The sequence below is a fragment of the Cheilinus undulatus genome, linkage group 1, assembly GCF_018320785.1.
Source record: "Cheilinus undulatus linkage group 1, ASM1832078v1, whole genome shotgun sequence".
Lineage (NCBI taxonomy): Eukaryota > Metazoa > Chordata > Actinopteri > Labriformes > Labridae > Cheilinus > Cheilinus undulatus.
Genome location: NC_054865.1, coordinates 34,122,838 through 34,143,653, shown reverse-complemented (window position 1 = coordinate 34,143,653; position 20,816 = coordinate 34,122,838). Strand labels below are relative to the sequence as shown.

The window sequence follows — 20,816 nt, the reverse complement described above, 5'->3', positions numbered from 1 at the left end:
AAGTTTATATGTAACATTCAAGGCAACCTTTACTGCTAATATCTTTTTTCAGCTGTAGTAAACCATTTCATGAGCTTTCCTTATCCTGGCCGGTTATGTTATAGCATCAATTAAACATGAAAACATCAGCTTCAAACAAGACTTGGATGATTTGAGATAAACAAAATTTGAGACACTACCTGATTTGAGTAGAGCTACCTCCGTCTGCAGCCTCCATTTATTAGCAGCAGGCTAACATTAGCACGCCTAGCTTCCATTCATTTTTACCCCACATTTATTTCAGCCGCGCTGTCACACTCAGCTTAAATGTCCAACCATAAGAATAGTACTGTGTCAATAAATCAACACTGGAAAAACGTTGAGACAATGCGCACAATGAATGAAAAGATGTAGCCTACTTACGCATCCACAAGAAGCAAAGCCAGTTCTGAGTCATGCGAGAGCTTTTTAGCGTCGCGTAGGGCTCACCACCGAGGAAAAGCATGTCCAGTATTGACTCTAGTTTTTCCTTTTGCTTTGTCAGAGGGTTTCCTAGACAAATGTCTAGGCTTTTTAGGTGGAGGGGAAGTCGGTGGCAGGCCTGTTCAGCTGCTTCGGACTGGAGGCCTGCCATTTACACTCCTCTCAGCTGTTTGGGTGAAACGTTTACCTGCAGCAGCACTGCTGCCCCTGGGGGCGCATCTAGGAGGAGAGTGGCGTGTGCCAGAGGAGAAGGTTACTGCCCCAATCCGGTCGGGACAGAGTTATAAACATCCCATATAAACAAAACTACAGGGTACCGAAGTTTTAATTCAGTGTGTTGGTACTGTACTCAGAAAAACATTTACATAGCATATGTTTGATTTTTATTACATTTAAGTGTAAAATGTCGGATATTCTACCTTTAAAGAAGTATATTTTCTCCATTATTGTAACAAATATGCTTCAAATGAGTTCAGTTTAAAATGATTCAGTTTAAGTGAGATTTGTGCTTAAATACAAGTATTGTGTACAAAAGCACCCTAAAATATATATTTGTTCATGATGCCTTGTGCAACATCGTACACTCTATCCACCTCCAGGGGTCCCTGGTCTTTGAGTACCAAGGCTCTAAGTGGCAATATGTTGATGCAACAATGGCTGTATTTGAAGTTCACTTCTTTGACCTATTTCGCTCTAAAAGGTGAATTAGAGGACCAAACCTCTGTTCTCTTCTCCCTGCCCTCCCCTTTAGGCAGTTTGCATCAGCCCTTTTATATCATTATTCCCAAACTGCTGTGGGGACTTCACCACTGGAGTTCTCAATTTTTCTGACTTTGTAATTGCAGCTATAAATTTTATCTTGGTCAAGGAAGGGCTCAGCATGTGTAATTCAGCAGCGTGTTTGGCAGGCCCAGCTACAAACCCCACAGTTTGCACAGACTTGTCTCCAGCTGTCAACAGTTCAAAGACACAAACAAGAATTGATTGCTGTGACTAATTCTTTTTTCCTCCTCTGCCATCTTGTATGTTTTTCTGTGAGGTGACTTGTAATAAGCATGTTACATGGGAGGCAATGATGACACAGTCTGGGTCCATAAACTATAGTGGTGTCATCCTTGGTCACCCTTTGAGGAACCCTTGAAGCCATCACACACAAACACTTGAGTATTAACTCAACAGTATGATACATTGGGCTCAATAAATCTTAAGAGAGAATCTGCCGTCACAGAGGGATCTCTCTCAGACCAGGCTGGTGAAGTGAGAGCTGTGCTTTTATGCTCTTACTTTTTGAGTTTTAGGTTATTTTCAAAGAAATAAGCAACAAATGTTGACCTCATTTGATGTCCTGGTTATCTTGTTCCTGAGTCTGCTACTGTGGTGAAAGCAAGATAGGAAATGGTGTCAAAGACAGTTAAGGAGAAGGGTCAGGGTTGTGACTTGTAGCTGGATGGTGTTAGAGTATCAAAGATAAGTCTGACAGCTGTTCACTCAGAAACATTAGTTATGGAAGAGGATAAGGGAACATGCCAGCAACAAAACTTTTTGAGTCAGCATTTTCTATGATTCACCTAGCACTACCAATCTCTCCTTGTATAAATATTGACATGAGCTTGAGTATTTACCTTTGCAATATTTTGGTTACAGCATATAAACAGAAAAATATGAGACAGATGCAATGCTACAAATCAAAGTCTTCCTGGACCGAATTTAGTGAGAGACTGGATCAAGGTCTGATGTAAATCATTGGATCTTCATGGTCCAGGAGAAAAATCTTAAGGTATAAATAAGAGAAATGAGGATTACATAGACACTTGGATTGGTTGATTGGACATTGTGAGCATATAGCGTTTTCAGCGTAGGTAGCCATGACTGGAGAGCAGAGTCTGTGAAACATTTCAGAGGGTTTCTTAAAGGCCTACCCTCCCTGGCTATAATTAAGCACATGCGATGACGCCGGGCGTGCGCCAACAACAAATTCATCATGTCGGCTGTTTGGGAGAAGTTTGAAGTGTGGGAACAAGACAGCAAAGTAGCTGTTTGCATCACTTGTAAAGTACATGTGATGCGAGGAGGACTTGACAACACACCTTTAACACCACCAGTTTAATTCTGCATCTTAAAAACTGTCACCCTGATGACTACTAGGACTTTCATAAGATAAAGAATGACAAAACTTTGTGCCAGGGAAAACTCGTCAGCAGCCTCTACTTAAGTCACTGGACAAAGCTAAAAAATAAAGCAGCGACCATCCAAAGGTAAGGAGCTGAACAGGAATATCATTGAATTTATAGCTCTTGATAATCAGCCTTTTAGCGTGGTAGAATATATGGGCTTCAACAGGCTAATGATGTATTTAAAGCCCCGCTATGTTATACCTAGCAGGTGCTTATAGCCTTACCTGAACTGCAAAACTTTGTTTCCAGTCACATAGAGAAGCTCCTTGTTAAAGCTAAATATATTAGCTTCACCACGGGCTCATCCTGTTAGCATGTTGAGCCTCAGTGGATAGATGAGAATTTCACTCTTTAAAAACCTGTCCTGCACTCACAGGAGTGCTCGCTCAGCAGAAGCAATTGCAGCCGCTTTTGATAACCTGTTTGGGATATGGAAAATAGAGAAAAAGAACATGCATATCATGCTAGGTGACAGTGCACAAAACATGGCAAAAGCAATGATGGACTTCTGTCTTCTGTCTCCAGTATTGGAGATGTAGGTGTAACTGTGTTGTTACAGAGCTGTTTACAGTAAAATGCCCATTAAACTTGGTTGCTTAGTTAGTTTGTGCTGTTTAAAGCAGAATCAGGACAACTACTTCAGTTGAAGTTGTATTTCTTTTTTCATTTTGAGTCTCAATAATTTAAAATCATATATAAGCTCTGAACTACAGCTACATTTTTTGCATTTAAGAATCTGTCTTTTTGTTGTTGTTATTTAAAGCACTTTGTCAGGAGTATGTCAGGGAGCTATCCTGCAAACTGGCTGAGTAATAAGGAGAATCAATCTAAATTTATAAGCTTTTTTTTTTTGCACTTTGGAGCTCAGTGTCAGCAGGATGTTTTGCTGCTTTTTATTGCCCTCAAAGATGCAGATGACTTTGGCTGTACTGTTAAAAATACTGTACATGTAGCATGTAATGCAAATGTAGCCCAAAGACATTACTGTAAGTTTTTCATTAGTGTATGGCTGTATTTGAAAAAAAAAAAACAATACATCCTTCATTTCTGATAAAAATCAAATGTTTTGTCAGTTTTTAAAAAAATAGACGACCAATATTTTAAAAAATATATTTGTAGTACAGGATGGAATTGGTGTTTTTACAGTGGAAAAAAATGTAATTAAATATCAGTATCAGCCAAAATGAGTTTTAAAATATCAGCATATCAGATACCAGTAAAAATCCAATATCGTGCATCCCTAATTTTAAATGTTAAAACCATCACTGGCCACATACACATGTTTCTTACATTGGGGTGGATGTTAAATAATGAATTGACTAGAGGTAACTGTCTCACATGGAGCTCCATAACTCCTTCGTTGCTCCCCTGTCCGCCCTCTGCCCTGGACAGACAGACAAGATAGGGAGTTGTATTTGTCTCTCTCTTTGCCATGGTGAGCTGAGGTCATATATGTTTGTAGTTTCTAACGTCTCCTACAATATTCTGTAACATCTCCTCAGAATGATGATGTAAAGTTTTGACATTTTTCAAACTATTCCTCTTCCTTGTGTTTCGTTATTCTGGCTTGAGATGCAATGCTCAACACTGCCCCCATGAATACCGGTGGTATTGCAACTTTGCTCCTTATCTGTCAGCTTTAAGAGAAATAAGGATGTAGAGCATAAATGAGCCTTTAGACTATATCAGCATTAGTTTGCATAATTGGCTTTCTTGCTGTTTTTTTCATATCCATCATTTGGGCCAAACCACAAGCATTAATATAGCATGTCAGGTCTCCACAAAGGTTATAAGAAAAAAGGAGACAGACACAAGCAGCGAAGTGAATTTTTCCATACATTTCTGTTCACTGAACAGGGGTGATGGATGTGATTAACAGTAATGTATGCTTTGGAACTCCTTATTTATTCATTTAATGATAAAATAACTTGCCTTTACTGTAGATATCATGGCCTCTGGAATGTATTTACAGCAAGGCCATAAGAGAGAGCACCAGCCCAAACAGGGTACCATGTACACTTGTGTTTCCTGGCAGTGTGAGGTCTAAGTCCCTATGGAAAGTAGCTATATATGTGTGCATAAATACAGTTATTGTTCAACCTTATGTTAAATGTATTTATTTAACCCTTTTCTCCCTCTGTTTTTGTGTGTCTTTATGTTCCCCTGACATTTTAGTAGGTGGTGAGATCCCTATGGATGTGCGGCTGGGCAGTGGGCAGTTAGTGTCTGAAGAACTCATGACCCTGGGAGAAAGTCTATCGCAGACAAGCGACCCCTCGCTCAAGCTCTTTCAGTGCGCCGTGTGCAACCGCTTCACCACTGACAACCTGGATGTGCTTGGCATGCATATGGGCGCTGAGCGCAGCCTACCGGAGGAGGAGTGGCGGGCCGTTGTGGGCGACTCTCACCAGTGCAAGTTGTGCCACTACACCACCCAGCTCAAGGCCAACTTCCAGCTGCATTGCAAGACGGACAAACACGTGCAGAAGTACCAACTTGTGGCACACATCAAAGAAGGGGGAAAAGGCAACGAATGGCGACTGAAATGTGTGGCAATTGGCAATCCAGTGCACTTGAAGTGCAATGCCTGTGACTACTACACTAACAGCCTGGAGAAGCTGAGGATGCACACTGTCAATTCCCGCCATGAGGCTAGCCTCAAACTTTACAAGGTTAGTAGTCCTTCAGCTTCTTTATCACACCCACCATTCAACCTTTTCATGGCAGCAGCAGATGAACACTGAATTCAGATATTACTTGAGGGATATTATACTTTTGCATGCAGCAGAGAATACAATCTGCACTTGTGCTACTGCAGGCTGTATTGTTTTAATATTTGAAGTGTACTTAAGGGTCAAGAAGTAGTGTGTTTGTGTCGTATTTTAGAGTTTGATGAGTTTTACAAAAATATTCCTATAATTGGTTGCCCTCAGAAAGACAAAGCAGTTGTTCTAGTTCTGCCCACTCTACTAAAGTAGCTCCTCTTCCAAAGTATGAATGACATCTCTGTTGTTTGACCCCTGCCTTCCCAGAAGTCATATGGAGGCAGGGCCACACTGTGTCCACAAGGAGAAGGTGGCAGGTGAAGCTGGCTGGGAGGCTTAGGGGTGAATCACTTGGAGACGAATGAAGAAGTGTGAGGAGACAGAGGTTTGGTGCTAATACTCCTCGGAGCGGGAAAGGCTGAATCGTTCTCGACAGCCGTATTGATTTTTTCTGGACTTGGAGCTTCACCTTCTCCTCTAATCATTCCATAATAGCCAATGGATGAACACTCTCTGAACAAATGGCCATAAATCTAACAGGCCTGATTCCACTTAGGTACCTATCCTGTTTGTCTGCGGCTTCGGCCACTCTGCGCTTAACCCAAACTGGCACAGCTGCACATGTATACACACATACAACACACAAAACTAACTCCACATTCCCCCCTGTAAGCATGTCAGCAGAAACAAACATATAACACCATTTCCTGTTGTTGCCTTCCTTTAATGGCTTTGCTCTGTTAACAAAGAAAACAGGAAACCCTTTTAAATAATTCTGTTATGTATTGGCATAGTCATCTATTAAAGAATGACCTCCTCTGGAAAGAAGGTGTTAAAGGCACATGCCTCATCAGAGCCCCTGGCACAGCAGTAATGCTTCCTGCTCACAAGTTCTGGGTGCTGAAATAAAATTAGAGGAGGGAAATCAATTTATGGTGTTTTGTGAAAGCGGGAGGTGTAATGCAGGGCTCCTAGAACAATACTTACACAGAAGATGTTTGGAGGACAAAATATAGTCTGGTTTGAGAGCATTTTCTGATACACAGCTTATTTATAGATAGTGCAAATATGCAAAATGATGTGGACAGTAAGCTTTGATGCAGCAGAAAAGCAAAATCTCCTTGTGTTTTCCCAGGCCATGGTCATCCTCTCCTGGCCTTTGCTGCTGGACATACTGGCCCACATTCCAATGACAGTCTCACATTAGCCCAAAATAGACATGCTCTAGCATACTCTCTCTACCTCACACCTTTGGAGCAGGAGTCCCTCTTTGTTTCACAGGACAGGCTACAATTCATTTTATATTATCTTTTAGCTTTCCTCTTTTGCTGTGAGCCCAGAAAGAAAAAGAGACATATATTTCCCTTTCCTCTATTTCTTTTTTCTTGCAAGTTTTTAAAGAGAGAAGAGACATATGTCATACTGCTGCTCAGGCTGTGGGGGGATTAAATATGTACAACACATCCAGTCATGATCATTTTTTATGACTTAAGCCTCTTAAGATGGCTCCATATTTCTTAAAACCAATTGATCTTCCGAGAAAGAGTGTGTGTATTTGTCCAGAAATTACCTGCTCTCTCAACCCAAGAACACTGCGTCCTCTTAAGCTTCTCCTCATCCTAGATACTCCTCAGAAACAGAGCAGAAGACTTATTACGATATTTCCTGACTTACATGTGTGATTAGTAGAAAACAAGCACATGGTTGTGAGGACTGTTGTAGCGTTAGCTCCCGACTGTTACAGTCCCACATTGGATTTACTGTCCTGGTAGAGATACTGAACACAAAAACCCACAGAAGCCCACAAGCCTGTAAACCTAATTTGGGATATTATGCAAAGACAGAAAAAGAGGAAAATCACCATTCATTTATTCCTCCCAAAAGAAATCTGATGCAAATGGCACCATTTTTAACCTTTTTGGGAGAAAATAAATCATCAAGTCAGCATAAACAGACTGTAAGATGTGGGAGATGCTTGGGACACTTCACCCAAATCAAACTGGTTTGCATTAAACAGGCCCTTTGTGTGCACAGCTCCATATAAATTGGACCCTGTAATTACTGGAATTAAAAAGGAAGGTTTAAACTGAGGGCTAAGCTGGATGGGATAATTTGAGAGTCTGTGGTATGCGGCCCATATTAGGGCTTTCTAAAAATATCAGCCCCACCACCCCATGTATTGGAATGCTTCAAAAGACCGCAGAAAGATTCAGCAAGTCATCCTAACCACATGGACCAGCACACAGTGGGGGGTGATGCTGTGTTCCCCTGTGTGCTCTCTTCTAAGTTGAAAGATATTCATCCTGAATGCTGTGTTCTTCCAGTACAGCCCAGTGTAGCTTACTTTCACCTTCTCTTTTTGCACTATTGGCTTTTTTTAGAGGCTCTGATGGTCACCCATCTGCTCCCAGAATGGTCACTCCTAAGCATAAACAGATGGTTGCTTAGAAGGTTTAAAGTAACACAAACTTACAAAATATGAAGCTCCCTTTGAGACTCCCTGACTTGAACTAACCCAACTTTGATTCTCACTTTAAAGTTAGCCACATACATAGTGGGTGAATTTGATAGCCCTTACACCATTAGCAGTAGGCCTCTGGATTTCGCTGTTAGTGTAGAGGTGAGATGAGTGGGGCTAATCCAGCTCCCAGGCCCTGGCTTCCCTGACCAGACATAATGGGTGGGGCCTAAGCAGGCCCAGCCACAGGCCTCAGCTTCCAGTCAAGGGTTGGGGGGAAAGGGGAGGAGCACGGGGGAGTTAGCTGGCTACCTTCCTTGTCTCGGGGGCCGGTGCAATCGGTGGTAATTGAGATTGATTGGATGTTATTTTTCCTCTTGCAAATGTAGTCCATTAGCTTGGCACATGCATAATCAGTTTAGAGCGCAGTTAGCCGAATGTAATCATGTTCCTCGGTGTCTGCTAGCACAAAATCCACTCCAGATGCCGCTTGGCCATGGAAAGAAAGGGAGAAAGTGCCTTCACTATCAGACGGGGAAATCTTTAAGCAAGAAAGTCCTGACACCCCGCCCTCTGTCCTTGTCCTGCTCTACTGAGAACAAACATTATTACACAAACTTTTCACCTAGCTCTTTTTCTGTCTTAAACACACAGTCACATCCACTATTTGCTACTTACTGATGAGAAACAGAGACTTTTGATCATATGTTCTTCACTAACATGCTGTTAAATGAGCCCAGCAGCTGACCCATTAAGAAAAATAATACATCTGTATCTTAGATGGAGTAAGTGCTCTTATTTTAACCCCTCAGTGTAATCCAAAAGAACCAGTCAACACAGGAAAGAAAATGTCTGCACTCTACAGGGAGTGATCTCAGTTTATAATGAAGGAAAATAAGTTGTAATGTTAATGAAAGGATTAGTGGTTACATGAAAAGGCATTTAGGTGGTTAGCTTCTGATCTTTGTAGAAGCACTGGCTTAATGATCATAACTACAAGGACTGACTCCAATCCTCTTGTCTACAAAATACTTTAGGAAACAACGACAATTAGAGTTCAGTTTATTTAGCATTCCTTCAAATATAATCCAGTTTTTCAATCGATTAAAGCTATGAATTGCTCTCTGGACTCAAAAAGAGGATCAGTCTTAACTTAAACTCATGCCAAAGGAGATTTTTGCTGTGATTTTAACATCTCACAGATATTTGTACATTAGTACACTGTCAAATAAAATTATCCAAGCTTACTGAAAAAACATATGGAAAATCTTTACCTTTAAAAATAACAAGTAAACTAAACTTGACTTTTGTGAGTTCACATAGCTTGTTTATTTTAATTGCACTGCAGTTACACTTACTTAATATTTCTGAGTATTAAGTATTGATGATTAGTATTTTATTCTAAGTGTTCAAAAGCCAGTTCAAAATTAATGAAGTGTTCAAAACTGAGATTCAAATGCTAATTTGAGTGTAACCCTCTTTCACATACTTTAAACTTGAACATTTATGACACTCAAAGTAGGCTAACCTAAGTGTCTACGAGTGAAAATAACCAAAAGGTGCACATTGATCCAGGAAGTCCTCTTCCATGAAGTTTAGTATACCATTCATTGTGTATTGTAGTTGGGGGCCGTTCTAAATCAGTCAGTGACTTCACTCATGGTGCAACAGTAATGCCCAAAGCCATTCTGAGAAAACTTTGCAGGTTGAGAGATGATGGTCACATCATTTGACTGCATTGACTAAAATGCATGAAGTCGTTGAGTTCTGTTTACTTTTAACTAAAAATGTCTTCTGACAACTCAGAAAGATGGTTGAAATAGCTGTTTTGGATTTTTGATTAAGCACAACTCAATTTTTTATAACTGCCTTTCACTGTTTGGTCTTACAGTGCAGTTAACAGTGTTACAAGTTCTTAATACTTGATCTGTTTAAAAAAAAAGCTAACTAAAGTGAAATGTTCTTTTTTTGGCTAAGGAGTAAAAGTAACTTTTTTATATAAAAGTGTTTATGACAGGTTACAAAAACTGAGTTAGTACAACTCAAAACTCACTTAAAGTGTTTCTGAGTTAAATTGATGTTAGATTTTTTGTGACCTCCATCCTCATTATGATTGGTTTGGCAATTAAATTCCTTTTCAAAGCTGCAAACCTTCCTAGGAAGGCTAAGTTTTGCCTGACATTTCTGGAATTTCTTAGCGTGAGGACAGAAGTTTGAGCCCAAATTGTCTTTCTAGCCAAAAAAAGACAAAAATCACAGCACGTTATAGTGAGATCTCCTCACGCAGAATGACGTCTCGTGGGCGCCTGGCCTTACCCACTCACCCAGTAGACATTTCTAAGAAGAGCAGTGTTAAAAGGAGGATGAAGAGACAGACAGGAGAAAGGGGATGGGGGGTGGATGGATGGGGGGGTGGGGGGGTGGGGGGGGGCACAGGAGGGTTGGAAGGATAGATACTCTGCTAATTATCATGGCTAGCCTATGATTGTTCAGTAATAGTGCTCAGTGGAAAAGGTTGCAGCAGTTCCAGGAAGAGCTGAGCTCTGATTTACTGGTACTACCGCTCTAATAAAGCGCTCGCTGCACATCCTGGGAGACAGCCCATTCTCTCCTTTCACATGCACAAGTGTGTGAATGCACACACAAACCACCTCACACACACACACAGCCCAATCTTGTAATCTAAAGTGCCAGCAGATGACAACATAGGGCTCATGAAATGTATCATTTTAATTGCTCATAGAGATCGTATTATAATATGATTCAGGCCAAGTGACGTACATGTCATCAATGGAGCACACTAAGGAAGTATTTGGATTCTGTGTGGGCCCACTGTAACAGATCTTTAATCAACACAGCCATGATCCTGATCCTGGTGTAAAGTAGACCTCAGTTTCTCTGATTGGAGGAAGGAGTGGCATGCAGCAGAAAATAGGGCTGGTTTAGAGATAGGGGCTATCAGGCAAGTAAGGAGGCGGGGGCTGCTCTGGCTTAGTGTTTGGCAGTGTGCAAGAATTTCACAACCCTTCCAGCTCCCACCCCTTGTGAAAGCCATAGAGTGGGTCAGGCTTTGACCCGTAGCACAGCTGCTGCTGCTGCTGCTGCTGCTGCTGCTGATTGTACGTGCAACTGCCCTACTGTGGGTGTTGCTGGGATTTACAAAGTGACAGTGAAAGAAAGCGAAAGAGAGGGAGCAGGCTGCTGCTTAGACAAGGGAAACTGGTCCTTTCCCAGCTTTTTTCTCACAGTGGCTGTCCACCACAATTGCTGGACCTGAAAGAGTTCAGCGCATTATAGACCAGCTTTTCCATTCTGGGTCTGTGGTGGAGATAAAGATGCATTCTTTGTGCTTTTTCTTCTGCAGCCAAAGAAGAATTAAATGGACAGAGATGGTGTATAATTTTATAAGGGCCTTGGACATTTTGTTAAGGACTGTTTCTTTTTGTTGAGTTTATTATTTTTTTTTTTTTTTGTTTCTGTACAAGAGCAGTGCTAGTGTCATATGCAACAAAGTTACTGACCCTGATATCGTCAGCCTGATTAGCAGTATAGGCAGGTTGGTCATTGAATAACAGGGAAAAGGAAGTAAGGTGATATCACTTTTTGCAGCAGAGGTTCAAAGCACTGATTGGATCCACTTAATTGCTCTTTTATTTCAAATTCAGTGATATATGGTTTAGTTGTGGGATTTATTCTTCCTCCTTGATTCCTCCTTTTTTTGGATCAGGAGAGTGAAAGTGGAAGTAACATTATTGTTATACATCTTAGATTCAAGCCATCATCCTACTCTTCTTCCACACACTTCCTCCCCTCAATATCCTTTTATTACTACTTTTCTGCAAGAAAACAATACATTTTCCCATGCTAATTCCTCTGTCTGTATCCCCTTTCCCTGTCTTCTCTCTGTTAGTCTTCATTAGTTTGAGAAAATGTTTGCTCCTCATTTAACAGCATAGTACTGTTGACATTGTTGTGAGTACATCAATGCTCCTTTTTAAATAAAGAGCCCATAAAAATTAAGACACTCAATTTGTTTTTCATATTTGTAATCATGCACCTTTTAAGATAAACTCATAGGGTTGTCCCCAATTCCGAGTCCCAATCTGATACTCATATTTTTCTAGATAGGAGGTCATCTGAAGACCGTATTCTGTTGCATGTTTACTTTGGAGATGCCGGATGAAATTGGTAGTATTAAACACAGCCCTGCTACTACCACCTCGCCAAACAGTCATGTTACAGATGCTGCAAATGGCTGTTGGACTGTTTTCGCTCTCAAGTTGTAAGTATTTTCATACTGCTGACATTGCTGCTCTTGTCTTACTCGCCCATTTATTGCCTGCTGCAAATTGTCCCACGTTTATGACAGCTGACGTAATTGCCAATCTCTGATCAATTAAAAAATATTTCTATTGGCTCCGATCTGATACACGGGATTGGGACACCCCTGAAAGTTTCCTAACCTTTAAATATAAGGGATAACCGTATAATGGAGAAAGAAATGACATGGTGGTTAAACTTCCTCCTGCACAAACAGAAGGCTCTGTTTCCAAATTGTGTTATACTTTAGCTCTGCCTGCCTCTTTCTTGCCAAGACATATTACAGACATATCAGTCATTAGCTTGTCTTTTTACCTCCTCCATTGCAGCACAGAATGGCCAAACAACCCATTTAATGTTCCATATATTAAATGGCCCTCACATTTTCCTGTTAATTCTGTGTATGTAGTAGACAAACTGCAGTAAAATCAGCTGCCATGCAGGATGGCTGTCATTATGTTTGCATGCACACCAAAGATAATTAAGGTAATTCCAACCCTTTCACTAATTTTAGGGTTTTACTAGTATGCAGAGGAATAGGAGTGTTATACTAGAATGAAAGCCATTGAATTAGTCAAATATATTTCAACCAAGCTGGGATGCCTTTAGAGTTCAGTCAGCACTCTGTTGTGTTTGTGGCTTGTATGAAACATCTTGGGTCTTTTTGCTTAACTTGTCAGCACCTCAGGCGACCTCTAGCCAATGCATCAGAGAGACTAACGAAGGCAATAGGCAGGTAAACACAGCTCTGATGAGGCCAAATGTAGGATCCTGTGAATGTAGCCGTTAAGCTGAAGGGATGGAGAGAGTGAGGCGGGCAGGCTTACTGGCTTCGGCCATCAATACATCAGTGGCTAAGCCACCAGATTAATGGCCTCCGAGTGGTCAGGGCCACAAAACTACTCAGCTCTGAGGTCTGTGTTCAGTGGAGCTGTACATGAAAAAGCAAAGGTAGGGTGAAGAGACAGATGAAGAGAGGGGAGGAGGTCTTTGGTGCTGGGATGAGCACACAGGGAGCTCTCTTCTGTTTGGGTTTGGGCTCCTGAGTAGAGTCATGGGACAGATATATTTTACAGAATGATGGATATGTGGCCCTGGTGGTTTCTGCATTCTCCTTACCCAGAAATCTTCCCCCTGTAAGTCTAAAACCATGTTTAGGAAGATAAATATAGATTTTTATAAGCAATATTGAGTAAATTAAATAAATGTATTCTACTAGGAATCAAAACAATATCTGATCTACAATTCTGCAGACATTTAAATAGCTCCAAAGTGTGCAGTGTATCCTCTGCCTTTGTTTTACCGAGGTTTTTCTTTGTTTTAACAAATCTACCCCAAAGGGTTTCTGTTTTGTGGTGCATCGATTAATGTTGAATTTGCAGAACTTCAGCAATTTCTTGTCTGGATTTCATTGGCTGTTTGTTGTTAGTGATGGGTCAGAGAGATGCTGATGCCTGCAAGCAAGCTCTATTAAAAGCAGACTTTTTGGAGGGTAAACTTAGGACAAATTCTGATGTGCATAGAAAAGTCCAGCTCACAATTTTAAGACTGGATTAAAAATGTAACCATCCGCCAGATTCCTAAGGACTATATTCTGGGTAAAATTTTTATTTGAAACACTGGGGCCTCTGAGGTTTTCCTTCAGTGCCAAGAAAAAAATAGCCATCTCTTCCTTAACTTCACGGAGCTGGATGTCCATCCATGTTTTTGCCTAATTGCCGTGTGCTGGAGTTCAGGGTTAGGACTGGGAGCTGTAAATCTATCAGTGTTATGCAGACAATGTTTTCTCCAGATGTAGAAGAAAAGATTTCATCCTTTTGTAATTAAGCGGTACAGCCCAGGGTGTCATGAGGTTTTTATTAGCGGCTCTGGAAAAGATCATTTTGCACCTTGTTTTCTCATCATGCCTTCTATTCTGCAAAACAAAAGATGAATAATGGAAAGATAAAAATGAAAAAAGAGCAGAGAATAAAATCTCTTGTTTAAAGTCTAATATGGAAATTACTTGGCAGTGATGTAAGAGTCAGTGATGGGGAGTGTGTGGTGTAGGCACAAAGGGGACAAAGGCACAGTCATGGAACCAAGGCAATTACATAGTTCCCCAGATGAAGAATATCAGAAAAAAACATCTTTTTTAACCCTAGGAATGTTCCCAAATGTTATCTTTCCCACGGGTGCCGTCTTCTACACCTGTGTTCTACTTTAAACTTACTGCTGGAGAGGGGGGTAGGGAAAAGTGATAGTGAGTGAAAGAGAGAGAGACAGCTTTAAGAGTTGGGGACAAGAATGCTCTTCAGTTTCTCAAGGGCACCGATACTTAATGGCCTTCACATTCCTTCATGACAAACTGATGCCCAGAATAGACAGTGTGTTGTTTGGAAAAAAAGTTTAACTACCGTGCCTTTAAGCCCCTCCCTGACATATCATCTCAGTTCTTTACTCACCTTCACCTCACCCTGCTGTGTTTATGTGGCATACCTCAGGGCCACACTGTCGGATGCCTCACTTTTACTGCCCAGAGCTGTTGAAAGTAAGCATCTGAAGTGCCAGCTTTTATTCAGCATTGGCAGTTTAACACATTTGCGTTATATAAAGACCTTTTCAATCTCATGATGATTTACAAAGGGCATCTTTTCCTCTGAGTCCTCCTCAGAGATACAGACAGTTGAGGAAGTCTCCACAGCTGCTAGGCTCACTCCCAAATTGTCTGCCATCATTCCTTATTGCCTTCCTCGCCAGCCCCACAATCTCTTCTCTTTTTTTATGTCACCACATTCAATCAACACTAGCCCCAAAATTAAAGACTGCTGAATAATCTAGACTTGGATCATTCTTTAAGATGGCCTATCTCTGTCACTAGATTGGAATTTCTTTAATTTATGTTTGTTAGGTTGGAAAAGTCATGATGAAATAATTTGAACCATAAGGACTGTCTGTGCAGCTACTGTTTGAGGGAAAACTCAGGGAGCTGTTAAAGTTTGAACATGAAATGGTGAGATATGGAATGCAAATTAGTATTCAAATGATCAGTGTGGTCGTTTGCATGCTGAAAGTTGTGTGGGATGGGGGTGGGGGCTGTCTGAACACCTTAATAAGTTATGTAAAGCGAATAATTTTATATTTGTCAATGTTTCAGGAGGGAGGGCATATTTATTTGGCAGCTGTGAGTCCCAGTGTGACCTACATCTCTCTGCTGTTTCCAAGTATGCATAATTCCACAGATTACTTTCATGCAATTGGAAAAATACAATGCAGACTCTGGGGATGGTTCTGTATATTGTGTGGTAACAATGGATTTTATTTTCTTTAGTGTATGACCCCTCTTTTTTCGTATCATTCTCTTCTCTGAAAATATCTACTTTGTGATACTTAGCTAACCTTGCGAAGCAGATGTATTGGCCAGATTCCATGTCTGTCATCAGGCAAATCAATCTGACAATGCTGCTATATGAAGAGTTTTGCCAATACTGAGAACAGACCTGACCAATTAGCGTCATTTGAGGAAAATAAGGCTTATACTAATAACGCACATATGAGATTTAATTTGAAAAAAAGGCGGTAGTTGGAAGCCAATAGCACTGACTGTCCCTGACATAGTGTTTAGCTCAGGTGTAAAGTCATATGCTTAATTTTTAGGCATGTGGGGAGGGGGGGATTCATCACAGGACCTGCAGTGCCAAATCCTCGGACTGGAGATGGTGGAATGGCGGCCAGAGTCAAGCTCGATACATGTCACTCCAAGGTCAAGTATTTCTTTTGTCCAGGCCTGGCAACACACCCTTAGACCGCCAGCTGTTTTTGGGCCCTTTGGACATACACAGTATGACCAGGAACTTGTGACAACCTTATTGCCCGGATGGTACCCTAGATCCTGCTTACTCACCACATCCAACCCTGACTCTGGTGTGGAATTATTTATTAGTTATTTTTTACCTGATTATTTTCCCATGCCCCTGGTAATATGCAAGGACATACAGAGCATGACCTGGGTTGGGTCAATAGTACCCTCAGGCAAGCTAACTTTACTCGCCTAAAACTTAGTATAGCGGCAGTTTACCAGAACGGGGCCACATTCCTTTATTAAGACACGCACACAGAGCCACACTGAAAACTTTAGTTGACAGAGAAGATGTTTATGACTACTGATGTTTATTATAACTACTCCTGATCAGCCTCGGTATAAGCTTTATCCAACAACAAGCTCCGCCATCTATAACCTACGACAGCACCTGTCTGTCAAACTCGTGTTACTACTGGAGCTGCGCATGCATACTACCTCGTTTTGTCTTGTTGCTCTGAGGTTTCTGGGGAATATATCCCATGCTGTGGCTTTATGAAAGTTTCTTTTGTGTGTGTGAGGTTACTGTTTAGTAGGTCTTCTCATTTTTCCCTATTCTCATGATGTAATCTGTTAATTTGTTTTTGAACTTCTAAGGGGATGACATGTAAAAAGTCTTCAATTATGGGCTTGAACCATAGTCATAAGCAGTTGGAGTAGTCAAGCCAAGTCAGGCTGGAATGAGACTTCAGAAATCAGTCAAATAATATCAGTTTTTAGGACCTGCTGTTCACACTAGGATTCCCTACCATCTTCTCATACACACCAAATGAAGCTTATCATTCAATTTCCCTTGAGTTACAACTTTTTCTGCCTTTTCTTTGGCACAGTTACCAGCATACTCTTTCATTACCACCCACAAAGGGTTTGGTGATACAGCTTCTGGTGTCGATGATTATATTGATCTCTGAGGGGTTTTGCACTTGGTCATCCATGTTGAATCTGAGGATACTTTTGGATTTAGTGGCTTGTAAAATGAAGCCTGAGAATGAAATGGTTGGACAGTAGTAAGTGGAGAAAAACATGTGTTGTGAATATTTTTTATGATTTATCATTAGAGAATTTAGTGGTTTATTGCAGAGTATTAGGCTATGTACATGTAGTGAAAAGAGATCAGTCCTCACATCTGGAAGCGAGGTAAGGGACTTTCTTTGAAAGATGATTCCAACATTGGACTATTCCCAGTATTCAACTTAACTTTTAAATCATTAAAACATGATGAAGCCATCTCCACAAAGTCAGAGGTTTATATACGAAAATCAAACACCATCTGCCATCTCTGATCAGACGCAACAGCCATCAGGCCAGGGTTACCAAGGCAGAACAGGAAAAGCTATTAACTGCCAATCACTGCATCGATCGACAAACCAGCCCACCACTATCACCCCTCTCTACCCCACCCTGCCTGCCCCTGCCCACAGACACACACATGCAGCTTTTACTGTACACTGCTCATGCATGTGCAGACACATTCACGAGAACATAACACGGCATAAACCATTTTTCTGCACACATCACATGATAGGTAACATCCACTCGAGTGTTCCTCTTGGAACACGTTATCTTTGCATTATCTTGAGCCGAGATTGCAGGATAAACATTCAGCTTGGTTAACATAAAGTCTGCCCAGTGTGGTAGCACATGCCAAAGGCTTGTGAGGAAGCTGTTCACATGTATTCACTTTTAAGCACTGGTTTGTAATCTCTGCAGTACCCAAATACATTCAAGTTAAGTGTCTGCCCATTCTTCTCGGTCTTTCAGCACAGTTTTGGAGTCGACCTTAAGATAAAAAGGAAACTAATAGAGTTGGTGAAGGGCAAAAAGAAAAAAAAACAACATTGATTTTTGTTCCCCTCTTTTTTCAATGGTGTCGCTACAACTCAGGGTCATTAGAAGAATATTTACCTACTTCCCAATTTAATAGAGATGCTGTATATCAGAGTGATCTGGACCAGAGGTCAGGGCTGGGGGGAGCAATTAAAGCGTATGGATGCAGAAGCTCTAGGCCAGTCCCATTATGTGTTGTAGGCAGAAACAGATAGGTAGATAGAGCAGAGGCAATACGTATTGAACATGGCTGTATTAATTAATTGATCTTCGTTACTTATGAACTAGTGATGCATTAGTCCGGAGCAGGAATGCCATTGACGGTTGCATTGTTTTGTTGTTCATATGACAGATTCACATGCTCTAGTCTGACTATTTAAGACACTGAAAATACATTAGAGCAATGAGCCATTTTACATGGTTGTCTAGGCTAGTTCTTTATTGCATTTCGTACAAATTGTGGCGTCTTTTCTGTTACTTGCTTTGGTTAGGTCAGCCTTCTTCGGGGCCACACAATAGCCAGAGACAGGGCAGATATGATGGATGTGGCCTGGGGCCTATGCACTCGCTCTGCGTCTGCGGTGGCCTCATCCACACATCAGCCACAGGGAGAGGGAGGGAACGCAGTGGGGAGGGAGGGAGGGCAGGGATACAAACCAGACCAGCCATTTTCCTCGTTCCGCTCATAAATATTTGTGTGGCTGATTTATAAACAGTGGAGCAAGAGAGGAGATCAAAGTGAACTGTAACGCTTATATAAAACCAGAGCTTTTTTCACTGTGCTGCCCTACACACCATGCCCGTACCTATTAAAGACAAAGCTATATATCACCGGGCATATTGGCAAGAGGACTGAATGGCCACTCACACTTTAGAGCTCTGTCTTCTCCCAGTTGTGGGTCTAGTTCTAATAGCATTACCCTCCGAGGCTCTCAAACACTAGTTAAAGGCCATCAATATGTGTTATAGCTAAAACTCGGCCTGCTCTCCGCCTGTGTAAACTCCCCCAAAGGTCAGTGGCTCCTTAGGTGGGTTTTATATGTCTGTAGTAATGCCAGGCAGCCATATTAAAACATAGCAATGCAGTGAGCAGTCACTGTGTCCTGCTGCTGGTGGAGCTGTGTTCGTCACAGGAGACAGCTGCACATGCTGATTCAGGCAACCAGCTGGCCAGACGCAGCACAAAGGCCAAGCCTCCTGTACGGCAGAGAGGAGGGATTAGGTTTAGGGGGGGTGGCTGTGAGTAAGCTGTGTATATGTTTGGGTTTGCTGGAGTGGTGTAATACCTTTGCATAACTTTAGCCCCAGGTCTACTATGAGCAGAGCAGACATTCCACATTTACAACTAGGGTTGTCATGATGCCAGATATGAAAACTTCTGTATTATTCTAGACAAATCAAATCATATTGATGCTTGTGTCAATACCATAAGGCTTAGCGACCAAAGAAATTGCAAACAAACTCCTACATACCGTCTAAACTGCACAAAAGATCAGCTAAGCTTTGTTACAGAAACATTGCCAATGTTTTTGTGCAACTAAGACAGTGCTCTCTCTTCTTCTGCAGCAACTTTTGGTAAAAATATGTCTGATGATCTGTAGTTATAACATTTCAGTACATTTCAATACTAGCAACCATTAAAATCTCAACATTACCGCTCCTTAAGGGTTTTTGTCGCCACTGTAAGAGGGCTAAATATTGCTAGTGCTATTCTTATCGTAGTCTTTATCATAATAGGGCACATCAGAGAGTACAGTCTAGACCTGCCCTCTTTTTTAAGTGTCTTAAGGTAACTTCAGATATGAAGTGTTAGACCAAAAAAATGACTGATTGATTGTGCTGTTTTAAAAAACACATGGCTCTCAAAAGTATCAATTTTGATCAATTTTTCAACCTAAATTGAAACTTATGACCTTAAAACATTCTCTCATGTAAATCCTATCATACCCCAAAGCTCCATCTTTACATTTATTCCCATAATAGTACAAATACTGAGGAGTTATGCTGGAATATGGTGTGTAGCAGAAGTGGTGAGGCCTGGGACAGCTGATGCTCCCTTGACAGTTCTGGCCCTATATCAGCAGGATCATTGCTTTTGATTTTTTATTGTGTTTGCATTATCTAAGCCCTTGTCTTGCTTTATTTCAATGTAGTTATTATTTTAAAATATCAAATATGTTTTTTTCATCTGATATTTGCTCTTTTTGTGGTCCAACCTGCAGAAGCTTTTTCTAAGGTTGCTCAGAACACTCAAAATTACAACAAACATCTTCAGTCTTGACCATGTTGGTATTTTTGTTTTTTGTTTTTGCATTTATTTGTTATAATTGTAAAAGAATAATATACATTATACAGCACTCAATGTTGCTATTTTATTTGCAGTAGTTAATCTGCAGCTAATTTTCATCTGCAGCGGGTCTTTAACATAAGGGAACACTGAAATGACTAGACAACAAAACATGCAAGACAACATGACACATATTTTTAAAACCAACACAATCAACACTCACGTAAGCAGCAAGAATATGTTACTTTAGGTTTTGTATGAGCTTTGTACTTTATGCAGTGCTGTGGATATATAGTGTGTTGTTGTCACCAAAAAAACAGCATTCATTTGAGTTTGTATACTCTCCTTGTGTAGTTTGAGGGGATTCTCCTATCCTAAAAAGCTTTTAGATTATGCAGCTTTTATCCTTTATACGTATGTGCTCCCTTTATTTTTCTGTATATATGGTATATAGCTTCTGAGTTTGATCAGGTAGGCAGCGATTGTCGGAGGGTTTGAGAGAAAGTCGACTGCAGATTGTCTTACCCCTGGTGTGTTTCACTTTCTGTGGAGGGAGTTCAAAGTCCTGCTGAACATCAGAGAGCTGATGCTGAGTGAGGCTGACTAGCTGCAGCCTGTGGTCTGGAAAGGGTTACTGAATTATTACTGATGGTTTCAGGGGTAACTGTCCGACCACAGGACTGGG

The 20,816-nt window shown here is 41.0% G+C and overlaps 1 protein-coding gene across 4 annotated transcripts in view; it reads left to right on the top strand.

The window, feature by feature from the left end:
* Positions 1 to 20,816, top strand: part of zfhx3 (zinc finger homeobox 3) — a 460,260-nt gene that overhangs the window by 351,490 nt on the left and 87,954 nt on the right. For all 4 annotated transcript variants that reach the window (XM_041786249.1, XM_041786267.1, XM_041786242.1 and 1 more), the window contains one exon: positions 4,812 to 5,308. In XM_041786249.1, coding sequence (XP_041642183.1) covers positions 4,812 to 5,308 — 497 coding nt within the window. The remainder of the gene's footprint in view (positions 1 to 4,811; positions 5,309 to 20,816) is intronic.